This window comes from Pelodiscus sinensis, unplaced genomic scaffold (genome assembly GCF_049634645.1).
Source record: "Pelodiscus sinensis isolate JC-2024 unplaced genomic scaffold, ASM4963464v1 ctg77, whole genome shotgun sequence".
Taxonomy (NCBI): Eukaryota; Metazoa; Chordata; order Testudines; family Trionychidae; genus Pelodiscus; species Pelodiscus sinensis.
The window spans coordinates 17,134-39,950 of NW_027465809.1; the positions used below are offsets into that span (position 1 = coordinate 17,134).

The following is a 22,817-nucleotide window of genomic DNA, read 5'->3' on the forward strand; positions in this document are numbered from 1 at the left end:
AAAGCCTCGACATGTCTCTGGCCAGTATTTTCTCCATTTGTTTCCCGGACAGAAAGCTCAAATACCAGACTGCCTGGTTCAAAAGCGCACACCCGGCACCCCTAGGCGCAGAGCGCCTGGCCCAGATACAGAAGCTGTAGCCAGCGGCCGAGATCAGGGCCAGGGCTCTGCAGGGCGCAGAGCGCCTGGCCCAGATACAGAAGCTGTAGCCAGTGGCTGAGATCAGGGCCAGGGCTCTGCAGGGCGCAGAGGGCCGGGCCATGGAGCGGCAAAGGCTGCAACATGCAGGAGACACAACTCAATAAATAGAAGCTTTTATTAGACTAGAAAACAGTAAAACTGCCCTGTTCAAGAGCCTCCCTGCCCCCGAAGGGACGCAGGCCTGGGAACTCTGCCCGGCCCCTCAGGGCAGGAGACTTCAGGGAGGCCCCAGGGCCAGACAAATAAATACAGGCTGCGCCAAGTCCCGCAAGTGGCAGATGGCACCCGCCTATGGAAGGGGGCCCCACATGCCGCCCGGGGCCGGGCCAAGCAGGCTTGGACTCCAGCCCCAACCCGCTGGGCTCCCAGTGGCCCGGGACCCCAGGGATAACTAGGAAGTGACCGTGGCAGGGTCACTACTCCTTTGAGTGAGTCCGTCAAATCGCCGGGGCACAGCTGTGTCAGCACCACGCGCCCTGCCCCCCAGAGCCAGCCCCGGCAGGGCAGCAGCCAGATCCTCAGTGCTCCTTGTTCCCCACCAGCACAGGCCCAGAAGAGGGGAGCAGGTGGGAGCGGTCGGCCAGGTCCCTTCTCCCTGCTGCCTGGCTCACTCCAGGAACTCCTGCACCATCCTCCGCAGGTCGATGGAGAACATCTCCTCCCAGGGGCCACGGATCCACTCCACCAGCTGGGCCAGCAGCTCGGGGCACGCCGTGTGGATGTGCCACGTGCTCTCCACCTTCAGCACCTGCACAGGAGGAGGGAGGTCATGACGGGCCAGGCTCAGATCAGTGCTCAGAGCTGCTGCAGTGAGTGGGCCCCGGGCTCAGCCCCGAGGCCTGGGCACAGGCTGGCCCCCTGCCATGCCGGCCCCACACGGCAGCCTCACCACAAGCTGCCAGCCACGGCAGAGGCTGCCAGAGTGGGCAGGGGAAGGGGGGGCAGGCTGCCAGAGCAGGGGGTGGAGGGGCAGGCAGAGGCTGCTGGAGCCAGGAGGAAGAGGGGGAGGGGGCTCGAAGCCCCGCACAGGGAATCAGGGCTGCAGTGGGGAGAGGTGCCTGGCCCCGAGGCCCGAATCTGCTGCAGCGGGGAGAGGCCCCACTGTGGCCGTGGCCACCTGGGGCTAGGAGGAAGCTGCCGTCAGCAGCCCTGGCTCACGGGCAGAGGGAGCGCACTGGCTCCCGGTCAGCAAGAGCTGGGCCTCGCCCCCCCAGCCCGACTCACCGGGCCCCAGGACAGGGAGCCTGCCTTGGAGCTGCCACCGTCCCACCCCGTAAGCCCAAAGCAGCTCCCTGGCCCCCCCAAAGATCCCCCAGTCCAGAGCCTGAACCCCTCCTCCAACCCCTCCCCCAGTCCAGAGCCTGTACCCCTCCTCAAACCCCTCCCCCAGTCCAGAGCCTGTACCCCTCCCTCAGTCCAGAGCCCCTCCCCAACACCAGCCCCCAGGCCTGAGCTCCTCCCCAAACAGAGCCCCCTCTCCCTCCCACCCCCCAGCTTCCTTCCTAGCCTGAGCCCCCAGCTGGAGGCCTTGTAGCCAAGGTGGGTTGTAAGACAGTCTGTGTAATGGGCCCATGTCTAATGACTCGCCTTCTCGGTCTCCCCGCTGAGGTAACGCGCTGGCAGGCCTTGCTCCCTGTTAGCCTCACACACTAAGTTGTGTCTGGTCTGGTCTGAAACTGCACCGTGTGGTGTGTGTGGGGGGGGGGGGGGGGGGGGGGGGGGGGGGGGGGGCGCACAGCCGCCCAGGTGAGCAAGTGGGAACGTTGGCGAGGAGGAGGAAACGCGCACGGTGTGGTGTGTGTGGGGGGGGAGGGGCCCAGCACAGCCGCCCAGGTGAGCAAGTGGGAACGTTGGCGAGGAGGAGGAGGAAACGCGCACGGTGCGGTGCGTGGGGGGGGAGGAGGAGGAGGAAACGCGCACGGTGTGGTGCGCGGGGGGGCGGAGGAGGAAACGCGCACGGTGTGGTGCGCGGGGGGGCGGAGGAGGAAACGCGCACGGTGTGGTGCGCGGGGGGGAGGAGGAGGAAACGCGCACGGTGTGGTGCGCGGGGGGGCGGAGGAGGAAACGCGCACGGTGTGGTGCGCGGGGGGGCGGAGGAGGAAACGCGCACGGTGTGGTGCGCGGGGGGGCGGAGGAGGAAACGCGCACCGTGTGGTGCGCGGGGGGGCGGAGGAGGAAACGCGCACCGTGTGGTGCGCGGGGGGGCGGAGGAGGAAACGCGCACCGTGTGGTGCGCGGGGGGGGCGGAGGAAACGCGCACCGTGTGGTGCGCGGGGGGGAGGAGGAAACGCGCACCGTGTGGTGCGCGGGGGGGAGGAGGAAACGCGCACCGTGTGGTGCGCGGGGGGGGGGCGGAAACGCGCACCGTGTGGTGCGCGGGGGGGGCGGAAACGCGCACCGTGTGGTGCGCGGGGGGGGCGGAAACGCGCACCGTGTGGTGCGCGGGGGGGGCGGAAACGCGCACCGTGTGGTGCGCGGGGGGGGCGGAAACGCGCACCGTGTGGTGCGCGGGGGGGGCGGAAACGCGCACCGTGTGCTGAGGCTGCACTGAATGAGCAGCATTAAGGAAGAGACCCCACAGAGTGGAGATGCGGCTGGGCGGCTGGGCGGCGCCCAGAAACAGACTAGCAGCTCCGCAGGGCGGGCGCATGACACTGCAACATCCACAGACCAAGGGGAAGCTCTGGCCACGGGACTCTGGGTTCAGCCCTGCAAGCCGAGCCTTGGAGGAACCCGACTCCTCCCTCGGGCAGCCTGGCCTGGCCGCCATGGACTGGTCACTATGTCCATCTGCAGGACGGGGGTGTTCATAAAGCAGATGCCAACGGCTTCTCTATCCCCAACACACAGCGTGTGGCCTTTGCCCCGAGGAGCCCGTGTGCTGCTCGTAGGCGCCAGGCCGCACGTGGCCGTGGCCAGGCGGGGCGCCAGGCCGCACGTGGCCGTGGCCAGGCGGGGCGCCAGGCCGCACGTGGCCGTGGCGGGGGACCCAGCCCAGCACCTCGTCGTAGAAGAGCAGCTTGGCATCGCAGGGAGAGAAGCGGTACGTGACGATGCTGCTGATGCTGCTGATGGGCTGCTTCTCCTTCAGCTGGAGCCCGCGCTCGGGCGGGGCCCCCTGCCCAGCTGCCTTCGCCAGGAGCGGGGCCCGCTGCCATTGGTGGTTCTCCTCCAGCAGCACCAGGGCAGTGCCGGTGCCCAGCAGAGTCACAGGGAAGGCAGAGGCACCTGCAGGGGAAGGGGACGACTGGGCTCACCTTACCCAGGCCCTGGCACTGGCCCCCAGGCCCAGCCCCCCCACAGGAGGCCATGGCTGGGGGAGGGGGCAGGGCTCTGTGCAGCTGCCCTGCTGAGGGCCTGGCCCAAGCTTTGATCCCTGCGTCTCCCTGCCCTGCACTGAGCCAGGTGCCGGCCAGGACGGGCGGACTCCAGCCACCCCTGCACAGGACCATGCTGCACCGGGCTGGCTCTACTGGCCCCGGGAGCCCGGCAGCAGCTAACCGAGCAGCGCCGGCTGCTCTGCACTAAGCCAGAGACGCGACTGCAGCCTCACGGGGCTGCTGTGCCCCCCCGAAGCAGGCCACCCCTCGGGTACAGCCCCAGCCCTGGCCCTCAGTCGCAGAGCTGCCCCCGCCCCCACCTCCGCTCCGCCGGAGCCCTGCTGCACTGCCAGCCCGAGCCGCCCCCCAGGCGTGCACCCCCCACAGCCCGGGACCAGCCCCCGTACCTTGGATCAAATACGCCAGCAGATAGAAGCAGCGGGCGGGCGCGCCGTCGGCAGCCCCGGGACACGGGCCCTTGTCCAGCAGAGGCCTGGCAGGAGAAGCAGCGACTTGCAGCGCCCACTCCCATTGCTCCAGGGCCGCTCCCTTGCCACCACACCCTGCCCTCCGGCCCACAGCGCCCAGCCTGGCCCAGGTCCCTGCTGCCTTCACAGCTCAGATCCAAGCCCCTGCCCAGATCCCTCTCACCTTCTCCTGTCCACCCCAGCCCAGCACTCCGTGCCTGGCTCAGTCACCCTCCCCCCTCCATGACCCCTGCTCCTGTGGGGCCAGGGCCTTGGGCAGGCACGTGCAGCAAGCGGCCCACACCCCTGCATTACTTCACTGCATGCCCCAAGGGCTGCTCTTACCACAGCTGGTGCTGGGGGTTCATCTCCACCATGCGGATTTCCTTCACTCGGCTCCTGTGCTTGCCTGGCAGCTCTTGCAGGAGACCTAGGCAGGAGCAGCCAGGACTGTTACCCAGCAGGCAGGTCTCCAGAGCGCAGGCCTGCTTGGGGGGCCACGTTCGACCTGTTCTCAGCAGGGAAGGGTTTTCCAGCACCCCCGGCCGGGCAGCCCGTGGCCAGGCCGGTGGTGGATTCCCTGCCCGAGGGACAACAGGCAAAGCCCCCAACTCCTACCTGTCAAGCACTGTGCAAACTGGTCACAGCGGCTCTGGTTGCGGATGAGCAGGTTGTAGGAGGCCGTGGGGTTTTCGAACTCCATGCGCAGGCTCTGGCGGCCCAGCCCCATCTCCAGGTAGCAGAGATCAGACAGGTCGTGGCAGTCGCTTTTCTTCAGCCAGTCCGCGGGCTGCCCCCTGAGCAGAGCACAGTTCTCCAGAACAGGCTGCAGCCCCCCCGGCTCCTAGGCAGGCCTATACCAGCAGAGCCTGAGCGACTGGAGCACCGCCAGCTGCCCTCGGAACGAGCCACAGCACAGCAAGGACCCGGGAACAGCCACACTGCAGCAGAGCAGCGGCCACCTGCCCCACGCCCCGTCTGCCGGCCGCCAGAGCCCACAGCGGGTACAGACACAACCCCGCATCCCGGCAGGGCTCCCCGCAGAGCAGGAGTCACCTGCCCCACGCCCCGTCTGCAGGCCGCCAGAGCCCACAGCGGGTACAGACACAACCCCGCATCCGGGCAGGGCTCCCCGCCGAGCAGGAGTCACCTGCCCCACGCCCCGTCTGCCGGCCGCCAGAGCCCACAGCGGGTACAGACACAACCCCGCATCCCGGCAGGGCTCCCCGCCGAGCAGGAGTCACCTGCCCCACGCCCCGTCTGCCGGCCGCCAGAGCCCCGCCAAGCCGCAGACCCCACAGCGGGTACAGACACAACCCCGCATCCGGGCAGGGCTCCCCGCCGAGCAGGAGTCACCTGCCCCACGCCCCGTCTGCCGGCCGCCAGAGCCCACAGCAGGTACAGACACCACCCCGCATCCCGGCAGGGCTCCCCGCAGAGCAGGAGTCACCTGCCCCACACCCCGTCTGCCGGCAACCAGAGCCCCGCCAAGCCGCAGACCCCACAGCAGGTACAGACACAACCCCGCATCCGGGCAGGGCTCCCCGCAGAGCAGGAGTCACCTGCCCCACGCCCCGTCTGCCGGCAACCAGAGCCCCGCCAAGCTGCAGACCCCACAGCGGGTACAGACACCACCCCGCATCCGGGCAGGGCTCCCCGCAGAGCAGGAGTCACCTGCCCCACACCCCGTCTGCCGGCCGCCAGACCCCCGCCAAGCCGCAGACCCCACAGCAGGTACAGACAACCCCGCATCCGTACAGGGCTCCCCGCAGTGGCCAACATCAGGTGAGCCATCCCATTTGCCTATTCCCACCTTCTGACACCAGCTCTGCCCCCCATGAGCAGAGCGGGCCCTGGCCTGACCCCGGCAGTCCTGGCCTTCACAACACCCGCTGGCTGAGACTCGCGCAAGCCGGCAGCACAGCACGTGAAGCAGACACCTGCTTGTTTCTACGGGACCCCTAGTCCTTGCGTTACGAGAAGCAGACCTGATTCTCTGCCATAACCCCCTTCACCATCTTTCCCAAGCTGGCACGTCCGCCTCATCAGCCTCTCCTCACGCCCCCAGTGCCGCTGCCTTGCCGTACTTTTCCAACAGGCCTCGTGCGCTGGGGCAGCCCGCCGGCACACACCGCCACACGGCGCACCATGGCTCCACGGGGCAGTAGGGTGTCCTGTCTTACCCCCCAGCTACTGATCCCCAACAGGCCTCGTGCGCTGGGGCAGCCCGCCGGCACACACCGCCACACGGCGCACCATGGCTCCACGGGGCAGTAGGGTGTCCTGTCTTACCCCCCCGCTACTGATCCCCAACAGGCCTCGTGCGCTGGGGCAGCCCGCCGGCACACACCGCCACACGGCGCACCATGGCTCCACGGGGCAGTAGGGTGTCCTGTCTTACTCCCCAGCTACTGATCCCCAACAGGCCTCGTGCGCTGGGGCAGCCCGCCGGCACACACCGCCACACGGCGCACCATGGCTCCACGGGGCAGTAGGGTGTCCTGTCTTACTCCCCAGCTACTCATTCCCAACACTGATTGCTGGTCTGGCGCAGTGGCCAGGGAGTGGCTGTTCAGAGAACTCTCCACAGTGACACCAAGTGGCAGCTAGTCTCAGCCACCATTTCCCCACCCAGCAGGGGGCGCTTTACTCCGCCGCTAGCACCGACCCGTCTGCTCCTGGGGCTCCCAGTCACCCCGCTCTGCGAGGGCCGTCTGCAGCTCTTCAATCTGCTGGGACCCACTGAGCAGTTTTGGAGCATTTGCAAGTTTTGCCACCCCTCTGTTCACCCCTTTCTCCAGATCACGTGAGTGTCGCACAGCGCCGGCCCCAGGGACTCCCGGTTACCTCTCTCCAGCGGGCCTGCCCGGCACTGCTCACCTGATCTCCCCAGTGACTTCCAGAATGTGCACCCGGAGATCTGAGGCCACCAGGAGCGAAAGGAACTCCCCACAGCGCCCAAACTTCACCATGGCCACCTGGAAGAGCACAGAGTGGGCTAGGCACCGCCTGGCACTGGGCAGCAGGGAGCCACCCAGCTGGAGCTGCCGGCCCAGTCTGGTAGCCCTCACCTTGAGGAAGCACTGGAATTCCTCCACGTTCTCCTCCAGCACCTCCATGTCCAGGTAGAGCCGGAGGCGATGGTCCACGGAGCGGAAGTCCCATGCGGCCAGGGGGCCGTTTATGGCTGCGGAGAGCACACCAGGCAGGTGAGCGAGCCCTCTGCCAGGCCCCAGCGCTCGAGTCCTTGGCAGGTGCCCCCAGGGGAAGCCGGTCTGGTGGGTCCCATCCAGCCCAGGGCTCTTGGCCACAGCACCCCTCCAGCCTGCGGTCCCTGCCCACAGGGAAGCCTGTTCCTTCAGTAGGGCACATCCTCCCTCTGCAGGGGCGCACTCCCCGGGCTAAGCCCTTTTCACCCTGCCCTGGCGTTGGCACCACTGCTGGACTGACGGCCACCAGCCCCCTCAGAGCCAGCCCAAGTCGCTTTGCTACCCCAGCCGCCGGCGCCGGCCTGGCCTCCCTCACATGCGGCAGCCGCACTGTGGAGCGCTGCCGAAGGGTCCCCAAGGCAGAGGCCCTAGCCAGATTCAGAGAACTAGCCTGGCACGAGAGGCGGAGAACAGCTGCCGAGGCTGCAAGAGACGCAGAAGGAAGCTGGCCAGGAGCCTCACTCAGACGCGGGCCCCCAACGTGGGGTCCCAGGGCGTAGCCCCGGGCTGAGTGACTAGCAAGAGGCTAGTTCAGGCAAGCCAGTCTGGGCACACTGCCCTGAGCCTGCATCCCAGCTAAGGGTCGCGCAGCCCCCCAGGGCCCCTGTAGCACAGGGAGGGGGAGTCCGACACGGGGCTGTGCCACACGCAGGCTCCCCTCGCAATCCCACAGCTGGGCCTGGCGCAGGCCGGGACTCCAGGCTTGGGAGGCCTGCTGCCACAGTAGGCAACCCGGAGATCACCATGGTGCACCCCCGCACCGGTACTACTGTGACGTGTGTGTATGTGTGTGTGTGTGTGGGGGGGGGGCTGTCCACTCGGTGGCCCTGGGCCCACGCTGGCTGGGCAGTGCCCGGTTGCCGTGTTGGGCTGGGGGTGCCCCCTACTGGCCGGTTGCTGCTCTGCAGAGACTGTGTGCGCACCCAGCAGGGGGGTCCCTGAGGGGGGCACTTAGGCCATGCTTAGCAGCTTCTCCCCTGGCCAGGGGAAGGGGTTTGAACAAGGGGGGGCTGTCTGGGGGAGTGAGCGACCCGTGGCTGGGAGGGGGGCAGTCATGAAGAGAACAGACTAAGTCCAGTACAGGGGGTTCAGGGGCCTGCACCCCAAGGGGTCTAAGGCTGCCTGCCCCGATTCTTGTGTCCACATCGCGCCCGGGCCGGGCTGCATCTCTGAGAAGCAATAAACCCCCGTTCCACTGGCTGGTGGAGTCACATCTTGCTGCGGGTGGGGTGCAGGGTCGGGGTCCCCGACACCATCACAGCCACGCAAGCCACCCCCGCCCCACTGGGGGAGCCGGTTAGAGACCTCCCTCTGCCACCAGGAGAGGCTGCTGCCCCTCATGACCAACAAGCCAATGGGTGCAGCATTGGCCACCAGCCCCCGGACTCAGTTTGCCATCTGCAGGATGGGGCCTGGGCTCTGCGAAGCATTAGCACCGAGATCCCCAGGCCCTGGAGGCATCAGCCTCGTCTGCAGCAAGGGCCCGTTCCCCTCGCGCTCGGTCCCGGTTCTCCTGCCAGCTGAGCCGAAGGCCTAGGCTGCACACAGGACCATGCGCGTGACTCACGGGGACTGAGGTTCCAGGTCTCCTCAGGCTCCGAGCTGGGCGTGGGCCCCCGGGATGCGCCGTAGTGGTAGCTGCCCATCAGGCTCCCCGCGCTGGTGTCTGTCCGGCTGAGGGACGAGTAACAGCTCTTCAGGCCTGGCTCCTTCTGCCTGCCGTCCCCGTCGGAGCTGGACTGGACAGTGCTGCCGTGGTCACCGCTGAGCTCCTGGGCCCGGGGCTCTGTCTCTGAGCCATCGTCCTCCCCGCCAATGTAGAACTGCCCGCTCTGGCTGCCCAGGACGGACGCCGCCTCCAGACTCCCCGGCTCCGCAAGGCGCTCGGAGGGCAGCGGGGTGCTGGAGTGCCGCTCGCAGGGCAGGACAACAACGTGGTCACTGGAGCAGCTGGGGCAGACCACCGGCTCGCCAGGAGCAGCAGCCTCTGCCGGGGCAGTAGAGGAGGGAGGGAGCGTCAGGTCTGCAGACCCGAGTAAAGGAAAAGGAGGAAGATCCCGCCCAGCCCAGGCTGCCTGCTGAGTCCCTGCTCTGCCAGACTGGAGAACCGGCTCCTGAGGACCGTGGCACCGCAACCCTGATCCGCAGGCAGTCCTGGGCTGGCTCCATCCTCCAGCAGCCCAGCGAGGCCCTGCGCGAGAGCCGTTTGACAGAGCAGCTGCTCGGTTCCTGCAGCAGGACAAGGCAGACTCCCACCCGAGCATGCTCTGTTAGCCAAGTGCCCCAGGGCACAGGCAAGGACCACACGGCTCATGCTCCCTAGCCTGGCACCGTACCTCGCCTGGCCTGAGCCAGGGCCTCGATGCCTTCGCCACCGTCCGCCGCTGCCGGAGATGGGCTCTGCTGCCAGGGTGCAAGGGGCTGGCCAAACTCCTGCTGGCATTTCAGGCACTGCAGCTTCGCAGCCTCCGCCAGCCCCTGATTTCGGCCATTCTCCTCCAGGGCAGGGGCCAGCACTCGCAGCACACACTGAAAGTGGCAACAGGGAGATGGTGAGGGCTGCCAGTCTGAGCGACACCTGGCGGGCTGTGAGCCGGGCCGTGGGAGCCAGCCAGCCACAGGCCGAGACTCTGCCCAAGCACTCCGCCTGGCTGGGGAGGGATGAGCAGAGACAGCTGCCCCAGGGCCTCAGCAGCACGACGGCGGGACGTTGGGTCCCCCGACAGTCAGGCTGCCCCCACAAGTACCACCCAACCGGGCTCCTGCCCCTCGTCCTGGTCTGGAGAGAGTCGCCCCTGCCCCACGGCTGCGTGGCTGGAATGCCTCTGGCTCCTGCCCCTCATACTGGTCTGGAGAGAGTCACCTCTGCCCCACAGCTGCATGGCTGGAATGCCTCTGGCTCCTGCCCCTCATCCTGGTCTGGAGAGAGTCGCCCCTGCCCCACGGCTGCGTGGCTGGAATGCCTCTGGCTCCTGCCCCTCATCCTGGTCTGGAGAGAGTCGCCCCTGCCCCACAGCTGCATGGCTGGAATGCCTCTGGCTCCTGCCCCTCATCCTGGTCTGGAGAGAGTCACCTCTGCCCCACGGCTGCGTGGCTGGAATGCCTCTGGCTCCTGCCCCTCATACTGGTCTGGAGAGAGTCACCTCTGCCCCACGGCTGTGTGGCTGGAATGCCTCTGGCTCCTGCCCCAGCAGTCCGGGCTACGCACGCCCCAAGACAGTAGGAGCTGCTGCTGGGCTCTTTGCAAGCAGAGCTGGCTCCAGCCTTTGCCTGGCCCCTCAGCAGCACAGGCGGCAGGATTCCCACCGGGGACAGGCCAGCCAGGGGTTCTCTGAGCCACCGTCAACGGACGCTCTGTCAGCCACCACCCAAGATCCAGGCTGCACAGGGAGATGGGTGCCCACGCACTTCCTGGGCCTCCAGCAGGGGTCCTACTTGCCACCACCTCCAATTCCAGAATGTGATCTGAAATGGGTCTGGCCCACGGAAGCTCATCACCTAATAAACCAGCTTGTTAGTCTTTAAAGTGCTGCCTAGCCCTGGCTTTTGTTTCAGCTACACCAGACTAACACGGCGGCATCTCTATTGCTAGATCCACAAAGGGCTGTCTGGGGGACCAGCCACCCTTTGGGCTACCAGGTCATGAAGATACCCACATATCCCTAATGGCCCTCACTAGCACATTTAGAATGGAAACCGCCACACTCACTTCCTAGTTCTAGCTTCACATACAGAAATTCCTGCCCCCAGCTGGGATCTGCAGTCAGCCAATTGTCACTTTCCACTTGACAAGTCTCAGAGGGTTGCCCTGTTAGTCTGTAACTGCAAAAACAACCAGGAGTCCCTTAAAGGCTCAGATTTATTGGGGCATGTGCTTCCCTGGGTGTAAACCACTCAGATGCATGGAGTAGGAATGGGGGCGGGGGCGGGGAAGCGTATGGAAAGAGTTCCTTATCAGGTGCAGGGCCAGTTAGGTGTGGGTAGGGGGTATGGCTTTCTCCCAGCAGCTGATGGGGAGGCGTAAATACCAGGGGGGAACCTTCAAAACTAAACTGCAGAAAGAACCATTCCCTACCCCCAAGCTGTGATTCATTTGCAAATTTAAAAGGATCAAATTAGAGCTGAATAAGGCCTTAGTAAATTAGTGATAGAGATGCAGTTGTGTTAGTCTGGTCTAGCTAAAACAAAAGACAGAGCTATGTAGCACTTGAAAGACTAACAAGATGGTTTAATAGGTGATGAGCTTTCGTGGGCCAGACCCACTTCAGATCACATTCTGAAACTGAATGGGTATGACCGTTCTATAACCGAGGAATACAGTGAAGAAAGTGAACTGATTATAAACAAGTAAGTTACTAGAAGAAGGTGGGGGCAAGGGGCAAGGAGAGACAAGGAAGGAGGAATAGTAATCGAGAGGTAGCCGTGTTTGTCTGATCTCGCTAAAACAAAAGGAGAAGAAACTAGGCAGCACTTTAAAGACTAACAAGATGGTTTAATAGGTGATGAGCATTCATGGGCCAGACCCGCTTCCTCAGATCACATTCTGGAAGAGAATTGGCCTGGCCATAGATACCAAAGAATACAATGAAAAAAGAACGAATGAGTGTGAAATTGACAAATCAAGTTCTAGAACAGAATGGGGGTGGGGGGAAGGTTAGTGTCTGAGGTAATGACATGGGGTGATAATTGGGGTGCTCTCTTTGTAACGGGGAGATAATTGGGGTGCTCTCTTTGTAACGGGGAGATAATTGGGGTGCTCTCTTTGTAACGGGGAGATAATTGGGGTGCTCTCTTTGTAACGGGGAGATAATTAGAGTCAATTTCAATGCGTTCCTTCTTTGTTATTGTATCACTTTGGTTTATATGGTTGTGGCACCAGCCCGGGCGCCCGTCCGATGACGACATCACAGCCATTGGCGGCCATGCAGGCAGGGGCACTGACTGCACCGTGCCCCTGGGGCGCCAGCTGCCACAGCCGGCCTCAAGCCACTCCTGAGCGTACAAGCTCTCACTGCCAAACTCACATGAGTCAGATGGATTTGTCTGGGGGCTGGGCCCTCCTGGAGCCGAGCTGGTTCAGTGGCAGTGTTGCTCTGTGGATGGGGGGCCGTAACCCTGGGGGAGACCAGAGCTCCTGGCCTGGCCAGGCAGGGTGATGGGGAGCCCCAGAAGGCAGCCAGGCACCAGTGGCATGATCAGCCCAACTTGGAAATCAAACCTGTCACTTCACACCCCTGGGGGTCCTGCACAAGCCATTAGTGGGTCCTCAGCAGCCTCCCATGGCTTTTCAGCAGCCGGGCCTAGCAGATGCTGCAGGCTCCAAGGCCCTCGGGAGCCTGGGACATCCGTGCACCTACGCACTCACCCACCATGCCAACCGAGCCTGGGCACGGGGAGGCAGGACCAAACCTGGCATCTCTGGAGCCACAGGTCACATGGCCTTAGCTAAGGCTGCAGCAGACTCCTCTCGAGCTGGGCTAGGGGTGTCACATTCAGGCAGACCCAGAACAGAGCCAGGCTCAGCCCCTGCCACTCAGCATGCGGAGGGCCCCCTCACCTGCACACAGCGTTCCGGGTGATCGTCCAGCACCACATAGCTGCGCTTCCGACGGTCCTTGCGGATGTAGCCGAAGTAGAGCGTGAGGACAGGGAAGACTCGCTCCAGGTCCTGAAGGAAAAGCAGCCAGGGGCTCAGAGGCCCGTCAGGGGCAGTGGGCCTGGAGCTTTGTGCTCCCAGGGTTTGGCAGGGTGCTCCAGGCACATGGGCAGGACCCCGGGCAGAAGCACGAGTCTGGAGGCACAAGCAGCACTGAGAGCAGCCCAGGCTGAGACGCTGCTCCCCACGCAATGCCGCCGAGACGTGCGGAGAAGGGCCGGTGAGTCCGCCCTGCTGGGAGGCGTATACAGGGGATGAGGGGCCGGAGGCCAGCACAGACTGTCCAGACTTGGCAAGCCCAGGGGGACTGTCTGGACAGTCGATGAAGCAGGATTGAATCCTACTGGTCTCTACAATCCTGGGACAAGGCCACCTCTCGTGCTCGAAAGCTGGTCTCAGCAGCCTACGCTGGTCCAGGAAAGCTGCCCCCTGCCCTCCCCAGTCAGAGTGACTCCACAGCGGGGGGCCATGCTCAGAGGGCCGGCCAGGACGCAGGCTAGCCAGCGACAGGGCACCGCTGAAGCAAGTCCACACTGGGCAATTAGGGACCTTTAGTGAACTTGAAGGTCGCTGGCAGTTACTGCCCCGGCCAGGAAGCGAATCCCAGGCTGTGCTGGTTAGTGTGCAAAGGCCTCCCTCAGCCCCCAACCAGAGCTCGACCAGCTCCATTTCCTGACTCCGCCCAGGAGAACTGGGGCACAGCCTGGCCCAGGCCGCAGCACTGCCCTGTGCGGCCTTCAGCCACAGGGTGGGGCAGGCGCACACGGGCGGGAGAGAGCTGGCTCACCCACGGCCCCTTTGCCAGCCCTGCAGCTGGGCTCCGAGTCGCTGGCGCATGCAGATCAGAAGGCAAGCGCCTCGCGGAGCCAACTCACCATCCGTCTCCAGGCCATCTCCGAGGTCTCCACTTTCTGCAGGCTCCTCAGCTCCAGTTTGTGCAGGACTCTGGCTGCCTTCAGCTCCACCTCGATCACATGCCGGGCTGTGACGCGCAGGAAGATCCAGTCTGGCTCTGGGGCGCCGTCACCCTCTATCTGGCTCACCAAGACAGGCTGGCACAGGTCCACTGCCAAGGCAGACACCCCGGCATCGGCGCACAGCTCTCTGCCCTCAGGCCAGGCCCCGGCGCCTTGCAGGGCAGACACCCCGGCATCGGCGCACGGCTCTTGCCCTCAGGCCAGGCCAGGCCCCGGCGCCTTGCAGGGCAGACACCCCGGCATCGGCACACGGCTCTCCGCCCTCAGGCCAGGCCAGGCCCGGCCCCGGTGCCTTGCAGGGCAGAGGGCTGGGGCAGCTCCAGGCAGACACCCCGGCATCAGCGCACAGCTCTCTGCCCTCAGGCCAGGCCCCGGCGCCTTGCAGGGCAGACACCCCGGCATCGGCACACGGCTCTCCGCCCTCAGGCCAGGCCAGGCCCCGGTGCCTTGCAGGGCAGAGGGATGGGGCAGCTCCAGGCAGACACCCCGGCATCAGCGCACAGCTCTCTGCCCTCAGGCCAGGCCCCGGCGCCTTGCAGGGCAGACACCCCGGCATCGGCACACGGCTCTCCGCCCTCAGGCCAGGCCAGGCCCCGGTGCCTTGCAGGGCAGAGGGATGGGGCAGCTCCAGGCAGACACCCCGGCATCAGCGCACAGCTCTCCGCCCTCAGGCCAGGCCCCGGCGCCTTGCAGGGCAGAGGGATGGGGCAGCTCCAGGCAGACACCCGGGCATCGGCGCACAGCTCTCCGCCCTCAGGGCAGGCCCGGCCCCGGTGCCTTGCAGGGCAGAGGGATGGGGCAGCTCCAGGCAGACACCCGGGCATCGGCGCACGGCTCTCCGCCCTCAGGCCAGGCCAGGCCCCGGTGCCTTGCAGGGCAGAGGGATGGGGCAGCTCCAGGCAGACACCCCGGCATCAGCGCACAGCTCTCCGCCCTCAGGCCAGGCCCCGGCGCCTTGCAGGGCAGACACCCCGGCATCGGCGCACAGCTCTCCGCCCTCAGGCCAGGCCAGGCCCCGATGCCTTGCAGGGCAGAGGGATGGGGCAGCTCCAGGCAGACACCCCGGCATCAGCGCACAGCTCTCCGCCCTCAGGCCAGGCCCCGGCGCCTTGCAGGGCAGACACCCCGGCATCGGCGCACAGCTCTCCGCCCTCAGGCCAGGCCAGGCCCCGGTGCCTTGCAGGGCAGAGGGATGGGGCAGCTCCAGGCAGACACCCGGGCATCGGCGCACAGCTCTCCGCCCTCAGGCCAGGCCAGGCCCCGGTGCCTTGCAGGGCAGAGGGATGGGGCAGCTCCAGGCAGACACCCGGGCATCGGCGCACAGCTCTCCGCCCTCAGGCCAGGCCCCGGCGCCTTGCAGGGCAGACACCCCGGCATCGGCACACGGCTCTCCGCCCTCAGGCCAGGCCAGGCCCCGGTGCCTTGCAGGGCAGAGGGATGGGGCAGCTCCAGGCAGACACCCCGGCATCAGCGCACAGCTCTCCGCCCTCAGGCCAGGCCCCGGCGCCTTGCAGGGCAGAGGGATGGGGCAGCTCCAGGCAGACACCCGGGCATCGGCGCACAGCTCTCCGCCCTCAGGCCAGGCCCCGGCGCCTTGCAGGGCAGACACCCCGGCATCGGCACACGGCTCTCCGCCCTCAGGCCAGGCCAGGCCCCGGTGCCTTGCAGGGCAGAGGGATGGGGCAGCTCCAGGCAGACACCCCGGCATCAGCGCACAGCTCTCTGCCCTCAGGCCAGGCCCCGGCGCCTTGCAGGGCAGACACCCCGGCATCGGCACACGGCTCTCCGCCCTCAGGCCAGGCCAGGCCCCGGTGCCTTGCAGGGCAGAGGGATGGGGCAGCTCCAGGCAGACACCCGGGCATCAGCGCACGGCTCTCCGCCCTCAGGGCAGGCCCGGCCCCGGTGCCTTGCAAGGCACAGGGCTGGGCAGCTCCAGGTGCAGCCTCACAGCAGGGAGGGGACATGCAGAGGCCCTGAACAGCTTCTGAGAGAACCTATTTACCTTCTGGCTTCTCCTCTCCCTCCGGGGCTGCGAGCTCGTCCACAGCCATCTCTCCTTTCTGGCCTTCTCGCAGGGCCTCCTCGCACTGCCAGGCGGGTTCCTCCTCCTTCGGGCTGTCCCGCAGCGACCCACAGGGAGTGGCTTGCTCCGGGGTGGCGCTTTCGCTCACCGTGCGGGTGCCAGGCAGGCTGCCCGGCACCTCCCTGGCAGGACAACTAAGGGAGGTGAAAGGCCCCTCCTGGCCGTGCCCCTCCAGCTGCCTCTTGTACTGCAGCCAGTCGGCACCCAAGTGCTCTCGGAAGGCGTCCATGCGCGCCAGCTCCCGGTGCCACTGGCCCAGCCCTGCGGAGAGAACATCCCGGGGAGTGGGGCCCACAGAGCCCCGCAGGGGGGCAGCTGCTGGCTTTGGGCCGAGGGGGGAGTCTCACCGGCAGAGGGGGGCCGTGCCGGGCACTCGCGCTCCGTGTCACTGGGCTCTGAGATGCTCGCCCGGCGCACCCTCACCTTCCCCTGCAAGGGACGGAAGGAGCAGCGCTGAGTGGCCAGACCGGGGCCTGAGCTCTGCGCACCGCCCGCCCTGCACACTTGGCACAGTAGGGCAAGTCAAGCTTTTAACCCAGGCCTCCTGCTCAGAGACAGTGCTGTCACCCCGCCCCCAGCCAGGCCACCAGCCCCACTCTGCGGGGGAGAAGCAGCTCCGGTGGGTCCCCGTGGCTCTCATGCAGCAAAGCAGCCACCCGCAGCCCAGGCCCGGCAGAGGCAGCAGAAGCCCAGCGATGGGGCCAGGGACCTTGGCTCTCCGCTGCAGGGGCCTGGCAGCCCCGCTGTCTCCGGGGGACTGGCTGTCGCTGAGGTCGGCGCCGCAGGAGCTGTCCAGGGCACTGCGCTCCAGCAGGGTCCTCTCGGAGGCTGACGAGCCGAGTGACTGGGCAAGAGGCTGCCCCGGCTTTGGCAGGTGCTGCCAAGAGAAGAGGGATGGCAGCTGAGCGTGGGGGCGGGGGTAAGCCGAGCCAGAGCAGGAGGGGCCAGGACGCCCCCGAGATGCCCGTTTCCCCCAGAGTGGCGGCAGGCCCCTCGCTGTCGGGCCAGGACTGTTTTGCCTCCTTTCCTCAGTTTCACCCAAAGCCTGCAATTCCCCAGGCACAGCAGGGCTGGGACTGACTGACAGCCCCTCCCTGGGTGCCGAAGGGCTCTAGGAGCCGGCCTGGCCCACAGCGCATGGGGCCTGAGAACGCTCTGGTCTCCCTGGGAGCTGGCCAGAGACAGAGGCGAAGCAGCCGATGGAGAACTCCCCCAAAGTGAGGGGCAGGCACCAGGGCAGAGCCACGGGTCTCCCTGCGCCCCACTCCCCCAGGTCTACCTAGACTCCCCCCCGCAGCTGCCCCAGGACACTATGGGTCTCCCCATGCCCCCCCAGACTCCCCCCGCAGCTGCCCCAGGACACCATGGGTCTCCCCATTCCCCCCCAGGTCTCCCCAGATCCCCCCCTGCCACCGCAGCTGCCCCAGGACACCATGGGTCTCCCCATTCCCCCCAGACCCCCCCCGCCGCAGCTACCCCAGGACACCATGGGTCTCCCCATTCCCCATGGTGCCCCAGGTCTCCCCACACAGTCTCCCCCCGCAGTTGCCCCAGGACACCATGGGTCTCTCCTTGCCCCACAGCCCCTCCCAGACACCACGGGTCTCCCCACCCCGCCCCAGAGTGGGGTGCGCTGCAGTACATCACCCATGCTCACCAGCAGGTCTGAGGCCGTCAGGGGCTCTCCGTCCAAGAGCAGCTGCAATGACAGACCTGCAGTCAGTCAGCTGGAGCTCGCCGCCTCCTGCCCCACTGGAGCCGTGACTGGGACCCGGCCTACTCCCACCTCAGGAGGCAACTGGTGCCCAGTCCGACACTGGGGACGTTGCCTGCCGCGCGCCCGGTGCCAGCGCCCCCTGCAGGACAGGCCCCGGAGCCGCCAGCAACCACAGCCCTAGGAAACGGGGTCCCTGGAGACGCTGGCCCTTTAGTCTCATTGGAGCCCAAGCGCCCAGCTGCTGGATTTACCACTGCACGGCGCGCTGGCCGAGCGGCCGTTGCCAGGGCACCGCACTCAGGCACCGTCTGAGGCCTGCCAAGCCCCAGGACTGCCCGACAGACGGCGCCTGCAGCCCCGGGGCAAGGGCAGTGTTAGCCAAGGTGGGGACTGAACCTCCTGACCTGGGCACCTGCCAGAAGCAGGAACTGAGCAGCAGGGGACGGGCCACTGCAGCATCTGCCCGGCCCTGCCCTGCCCGCTCTCACGGGGCGAGAAGGGCCGTGCCCCCAGCCTGCGGGCGGCTGCGCTACTCACGCTGACGGACGCTGCCCTCGGAGATAAGTGGACGACGGCGGCCGCTCGGTGGTTCTGGTGGAACCATAGCGGGTTCCCCTCCAAGTGCAGCTGGGAGAGAGGAACACAGCGAGGGTCACTGAACAGCCGCGTGTCCGGCTCCTCCAACGGGCCAGCACGAGAGACGCGCCTCCTCCAGCTGGGCTGGCGACGAAGGGGCCCATGCAGGAAGGAGCCTCCCCTCCCAGCGGCCCCTTCACAGGCCTTGTGCCTGCTGCTTCCGTTCAGACGGAGCCGGAGGGCCACGGGCCTCCAGGCCACGCTCCTCACTCGGAGAGCTGCCCTACCAGCGCCCTGAGTTCTGCTCCGCCGGGCAGTGCAAAGCCGGTTCTTCACCTGCAGCCGGGCCCTGACCCACGGGAGCCTGGCCACGTCCTGCTGCCCAGGGCGCCGGTCTGCTCCAGCCACACCCGCACACCCACTGGCATACAGGGGCCACCAAGGGCAAGTCGCCTGGGTCACCTAGGCCAGGCAGCAGAGGAGCAGTCCCAGCATGACGGGGGACAGGGTGAGGGCTATAGAAATCCCACTGCTGGGTTCATGGAGACCGCAGTTTTCTCCTCAGCGGGAACCCCAACCAGGGGCCCTCCTCAGCTTGCCATCCGCCCTGAACTGAGACACCCCAGGGTCTCCCCCTCCTGCCCCCATGGCCCCTGGCTCACTTTCCTGAGGCTGTGCAGCATGGACAGTGGTGCTAACTGGGCATGTTCCAACAGCAGGTTATAGGCCACATCCAGGTGCCGCAGGTTCAGCAGCTGCTCCAGCCCTGCAGACAAACCGGAGAAGCCATCAAATGCGATGCCAAGGGGCCCTTCCTCCGGGCCACGCCAGCCCCTGCCTGGGCTCACCATTAATACTCTCAAGTTCATTGCTGCGCAAGATCAGAGTCACCAGCGTGGCTCGACTGTGCAGGCCCAGCTCGGGCACCCTTGGCAGGAAGTTGTAGGCCAGACTCAAGTACTCCAGCTCCGTCAGGGTCTGTGTGGAGAGAAGGAAGGGCCCGAGAGCCACCCGGTTACCGTGTCTGCAGTGCAGGGAGGTGGAGCCCTACTCCCCCCGCTGTGCCTGGCCGACGGGCTCACAGCCGCACACAGCGCGCTCCCAGGCAGCGAGGGAAGAGCCGACTCACACCTGCCTTAAAGCAGACGGCGGAGTCAGAGCTACTGACTGCCACTGCCACTGCCACGCTCCCCCTCCTGCAGGCCGAGCCCCGTGGTCACTCGGGCCTTGATCCTCAGTGAGCGCCACTGTCCCATCCCCGTGCCCTGGAGGAAGAGACCAGCCCGAGTGTCTGGTGGAGCAGGGAACCAAGCCCTGGGAGACACCAGGACACCTACCCTCAGGGCAACCCTTCCTCTGCCCCCGCACAGCTGGCCAAGACGCTGTCATAAGCAACGGGTGCGGGACAGGCACTGCCCCGCACCCCCGCGGCAGGCCCGGCGCGGGACAGGCACTGCCCCGCACCAGGCCCGGCGCGGGACAGGCACTGCCCCGCACCCCCGCGGCAGGCCCGGCGCGGGACAGGCACTGCCCCGCACCCCCGCGGCAGGCCCGGCGCGGGACAGGCACTGCCCCGCACCCCCGCGGCAGGCCCGGCGCGGGACAGGCACTGCCCCGCACCCCCGCGGCAGGCCCGGCGCGGGACAGGCACTGCCCCGCACCCCCGTACCCCAGTGGCAGGCCCGGCGCAGCAAGCGGTTTCGGCAATAAAACGGCTCCAGTTCACATCTGGGCTGGTGTCAGACCCACTCAGCGCTGGCCTTGCTCTGCCCACTGGAATGCAGCGGGTTTAACAGCCACTCCCACAGGAGCACTGACCGCTTTCGGAAACCCTGCCCCGTCTGGGAGATGGCACAGCCCGTCTCACGGGACAGCCCCTCCCAGCCAACGGCCCCCCATACTCCTGTCCGCCCGCAGAAGGAACGCTTGTGCGCTGGGCGGTGCCGTGTGGCGGGCAGAGAGTTAGGGTGCGGCGGGGCGGGGCGGGCAGCTCTTCCTGCCAGCACAGGCCTCCATCTGCACAGCCACGCAGCTTAGAGGAGCGGAGCTCCGGACTGCTGTTTGAGAGAACGGCTACGTGAGGCCAGCGGAGCCAGGCAGAGGATCACAAGTCACTGGCCCAGCCTGTCCCGAAGGCCACGCCGCCACCCGCGAACCTCATGGCCTGCCCAGAGGCAGGCGTAACAGGAGGAGGGGAAGCCGATCTGCCCAGAGAAGTCCCCAGGCTGGGGCGGCGGGCTGGACAGGGCACACAGGGCACCCTGGTGTCAGAGCTGCTCCTTCCAGGCAGGCGTCAGGGGTGCATTTCAGCAATGGCTCAGCATGCGGCGTGGGCCTCCCGCAAGCCAGTCGCAAGGGGCTCCACTGCCAAGTGTGGACTCCTGCCTGCGCCTGGCTCAGAGCGGGGGTGGGCAAAAGGGCTCTGGCCACAGATGCCTGGCTGCTCCCGTAGCCCCCAGGCTAATCAGGACCTGGGGACAGGGGAGCGTGAAGTCTCCTGTCGCCCTGCAAGGGGCACATTGTGCTTAGGGTCAACCACCAGCTGCTGGCCCCTCGCAAGGGACTTCCTGGGCCCCTCACCATCCCCCGGCCCTACTCAACAGCTGGCAGCTCTCTCTCCAGAGGGCAGGGCAAAGACTCCTCCCACCCCAGGCCAAGCAGGGTCTGTGGGCAGGTAAGCCAAGAAGTGTCCTGGCCCCTCCCCCTCCCCCTGAGGCCCCGCCCCTTTCGGAGTAGCCCAGGGCCACTTCAAATGTTTCTCAAGTGGCCCCCCCCGTCTAAAACTGCCCACCCCGAGCTAGAGGGGAAAACACAGGGGGCGGACAGGCGAGGGGGCCACCCGGCAGGAGGTGCCCAGGCAGCTCGGCAGGCTGAAGGGCTGGGTCCCAGCCTGTAGCGCAGCAGCTGCCTGCTCCAGGATGGGAATCCACGTGCGGCCGGGGATGCGCGGACACTGGGCTCGGACACTCACCGTCAGGTAGTGCTCGCAGTCCCGCACCTGGTTGTGACTCAAGTCCAAGACCTTCAGGGCGTTCAGCAGTTGCTGGAAGGGGTGCGAGAGCATCTGCGTCAAGCCCGCTGACTCAACCAACGACACACTGCAAACTGGAAGGGCTAGGCCCTGCCCCCCAGACTCCCCACACCCTGCCCATGGGGCCTGGCAGCATCACAGCCAACCTAAGAACAGAGCAGCCAGACGGGTCAGCCCAACGATCCATCCAGCCCAGCATCCAGTCTGCCCACAGCGGCCAGCGCCAGGTGCCCCCGAGGGAGGGAACACAGCAGGTAGTCCTCATGTGATCCCTCCCATCACCCATTTCCAGACAGAGGCCAGGGACACCGTTCCTACCCATCCCGGCTAATAGCCGCTAATGGGCCTAACCTCCATGAATCTAACTAGCTCTTCTTTGATCCCTGTTGAAGTCCTAGCCTTCACCACATCCTCTGGCGAGGAGTTCCACAGGTTGACTGCACTGAGTGACGAAAAACTTCCTTTGGTTTGTTTTAAACCTGCTGCCTATTCATTTCATTGGGTGACCCCTAGGTCTTGTATTGTGGGAACAAGTAAACAACTTTTCTTAGTCACTTTCTCCACACCAGCCCATACCACGGGTCCCGCTCCCCTCACCAGTGACCCATCCAGGGCAGTGATGGAGTTGTGGCTGAAGTTCAGGGTCTGCAGTTCCAGCCAAGGGAGGGCAGAGCTCAGATCCCCTCCGCAGGCAGAGATGACCTCCTAGGAAGGGGAGAGAGATCAGCAGCAGCACACGGCAAGCAACGGGACAGGAGCTGGGTACCACAGAGCAGCTGGGACAGCATGGAAGGGCCGCACCCTGCCCTTCTTCAGACACTCGTCCCCACCCATAGGAAGCAGCAGCCGCCCCGGCTCAAGACATGGAAGGAAGGAGACATGCCGTGTCCTGGCACGGCCGAGGGCCTGCAGCTATTCACGTTTGCATGTTCTGACCAGGAGCTCCTGGAGACCAGGCATGAAGGTTGCCCAAGCCCTTTGCACGCTGCCACAGCTTCAGCAAATCCTGCCCCAGTGGCCGGCAGCCAACCCAGCCGGCTCTGGCAGGGCTGGTGGGGAGCTCAGCAGGAGGTGGAGGCCAGGCAGTTCCGGCTCCAGGAGCCCAACAGGAGGTGGGACGCCCCAGAGGCCAGGCAGTTCGGGGTCCGGCACAGCTGACGGGGAGCCCTGCGGGAGGCGGGACGCCCCAGAGGCCAGGCAGTTCCGGCTCCAGCGGGGCCGACAGGGAGCCCTGCGGGAGGCGGGACGCCCCAGAGGCCAGGCAGTTCCGGCTCTGGCGGGGCCGACAGGGAGCCCTGCGGGAGGCGGGACGCCCCAGAGGCCAGGCAGTTCAGGGTCCGGCACAGCTGATGGGGAGCCCTGCGGGAGGCGGGACGCCCCAGAGGCCAGGCAGTTCGGGGTCCGGCACAGCTGATGGGGAGCCCTGCGGGAGGCGGGACGCCCCAGAAGCCAGGCAGTTCGGGGTCCGGCACAGCTGATGGGGAGCCCTGCGGGAGGCGGGACGCCCCAGAGGCCAGGCAGTTCGGGGTCCGGCACAGCTGACGGGGAGCCCTGCGGGAGGCGGGACGCCCCAGAGGCCA

General features: G+C 66.5%; 1 protein-coding gene across 7 annotated transcripts in view; it reads right to left on the reverse strand.

Moving 5' to 3' along the window:
* Positions 1-298: 298 nt before the first annotated feature.
* Positions 299-22,817, reverse strand: part of STK11IP (serine/threonine kinase 11 interacting protein) — a 31,412-nt gene continuing 8,893 nt past the window's right edge. For 4 of the 7 annotated variants that reach the window (XM_075914457.1, XM_075914458.1, XM_075914459.1 and 1 more), the window contains 20 exons: positions 21,814-21,942; positions 21,178-21,249; positions 19,055-19,184; positions 18,869-18,972; positions 18,168-18,257; positions 17,571-17,612; positions 16,623-16,790; positions 16,261-16,342; positions 15,833-16,174; positions 13,729-13,982; positions 12,755-12,865; positions 9,534-9,726; positions 8,765-9,184; positions 7,060-7,175; positions 6,869-6,966; positions 4,607-4,785; positions 4,334-4,418; positions 3,929-4,014; positions 3,203-3,429; positions 299-949 (listed from right to left, as the gene is read on the reverse strand). In XM_075914457.1, the coding sequence (XP_075770572.1) occupies positions 809-949; positions 3,203-3,429; positions 3,929-4,014; positions 4,334-4,418; positions 4,607-4,785; positions 6,869-6,966; positions 7,060-7,175; positions 8,765-9,184; positions 9,534-9,726; positions 12,755-12,865; positions 13,729-13,982; positions 15,833-16,174; positions 16,261-16,342; positions 16,623-16,790; positions 17,571-17,612; positions 18,168-18,257; positions 18,869-18,972; positions 19,055-19,184; positions 21,178-21,249; positions 21,814-21,942 (3,069 nt within the window). In that variant the 3' untranslated portion in view covers positions 299-808. The remainder of the gene's footprint in view (positions 950-3,202; positions 3,430-3,928; positions 4,015-4,333; positions 4,419-4,606; positions 4,786-6,868; positions 6,967-7,059; positions 7,176-8,764; positions 9,185-9,533; positions 9,727-12,754; positions 12,866-13,728; positions 13,983-15,832; positions 16,175-16,260; positions 16,343-16,622; positions 16,791-17,570; positions 17,613-18,167; positions 18,258-18,868; positions 18,973-19,054; positions 19,185-21,177; positions 21,250-21,813; positions 21,943-22,817) is intronic. The other 3 variants (XM_075914460.1, XM_075914461.1, XM_075914463.1) reach the window with 3 other exon arrangements.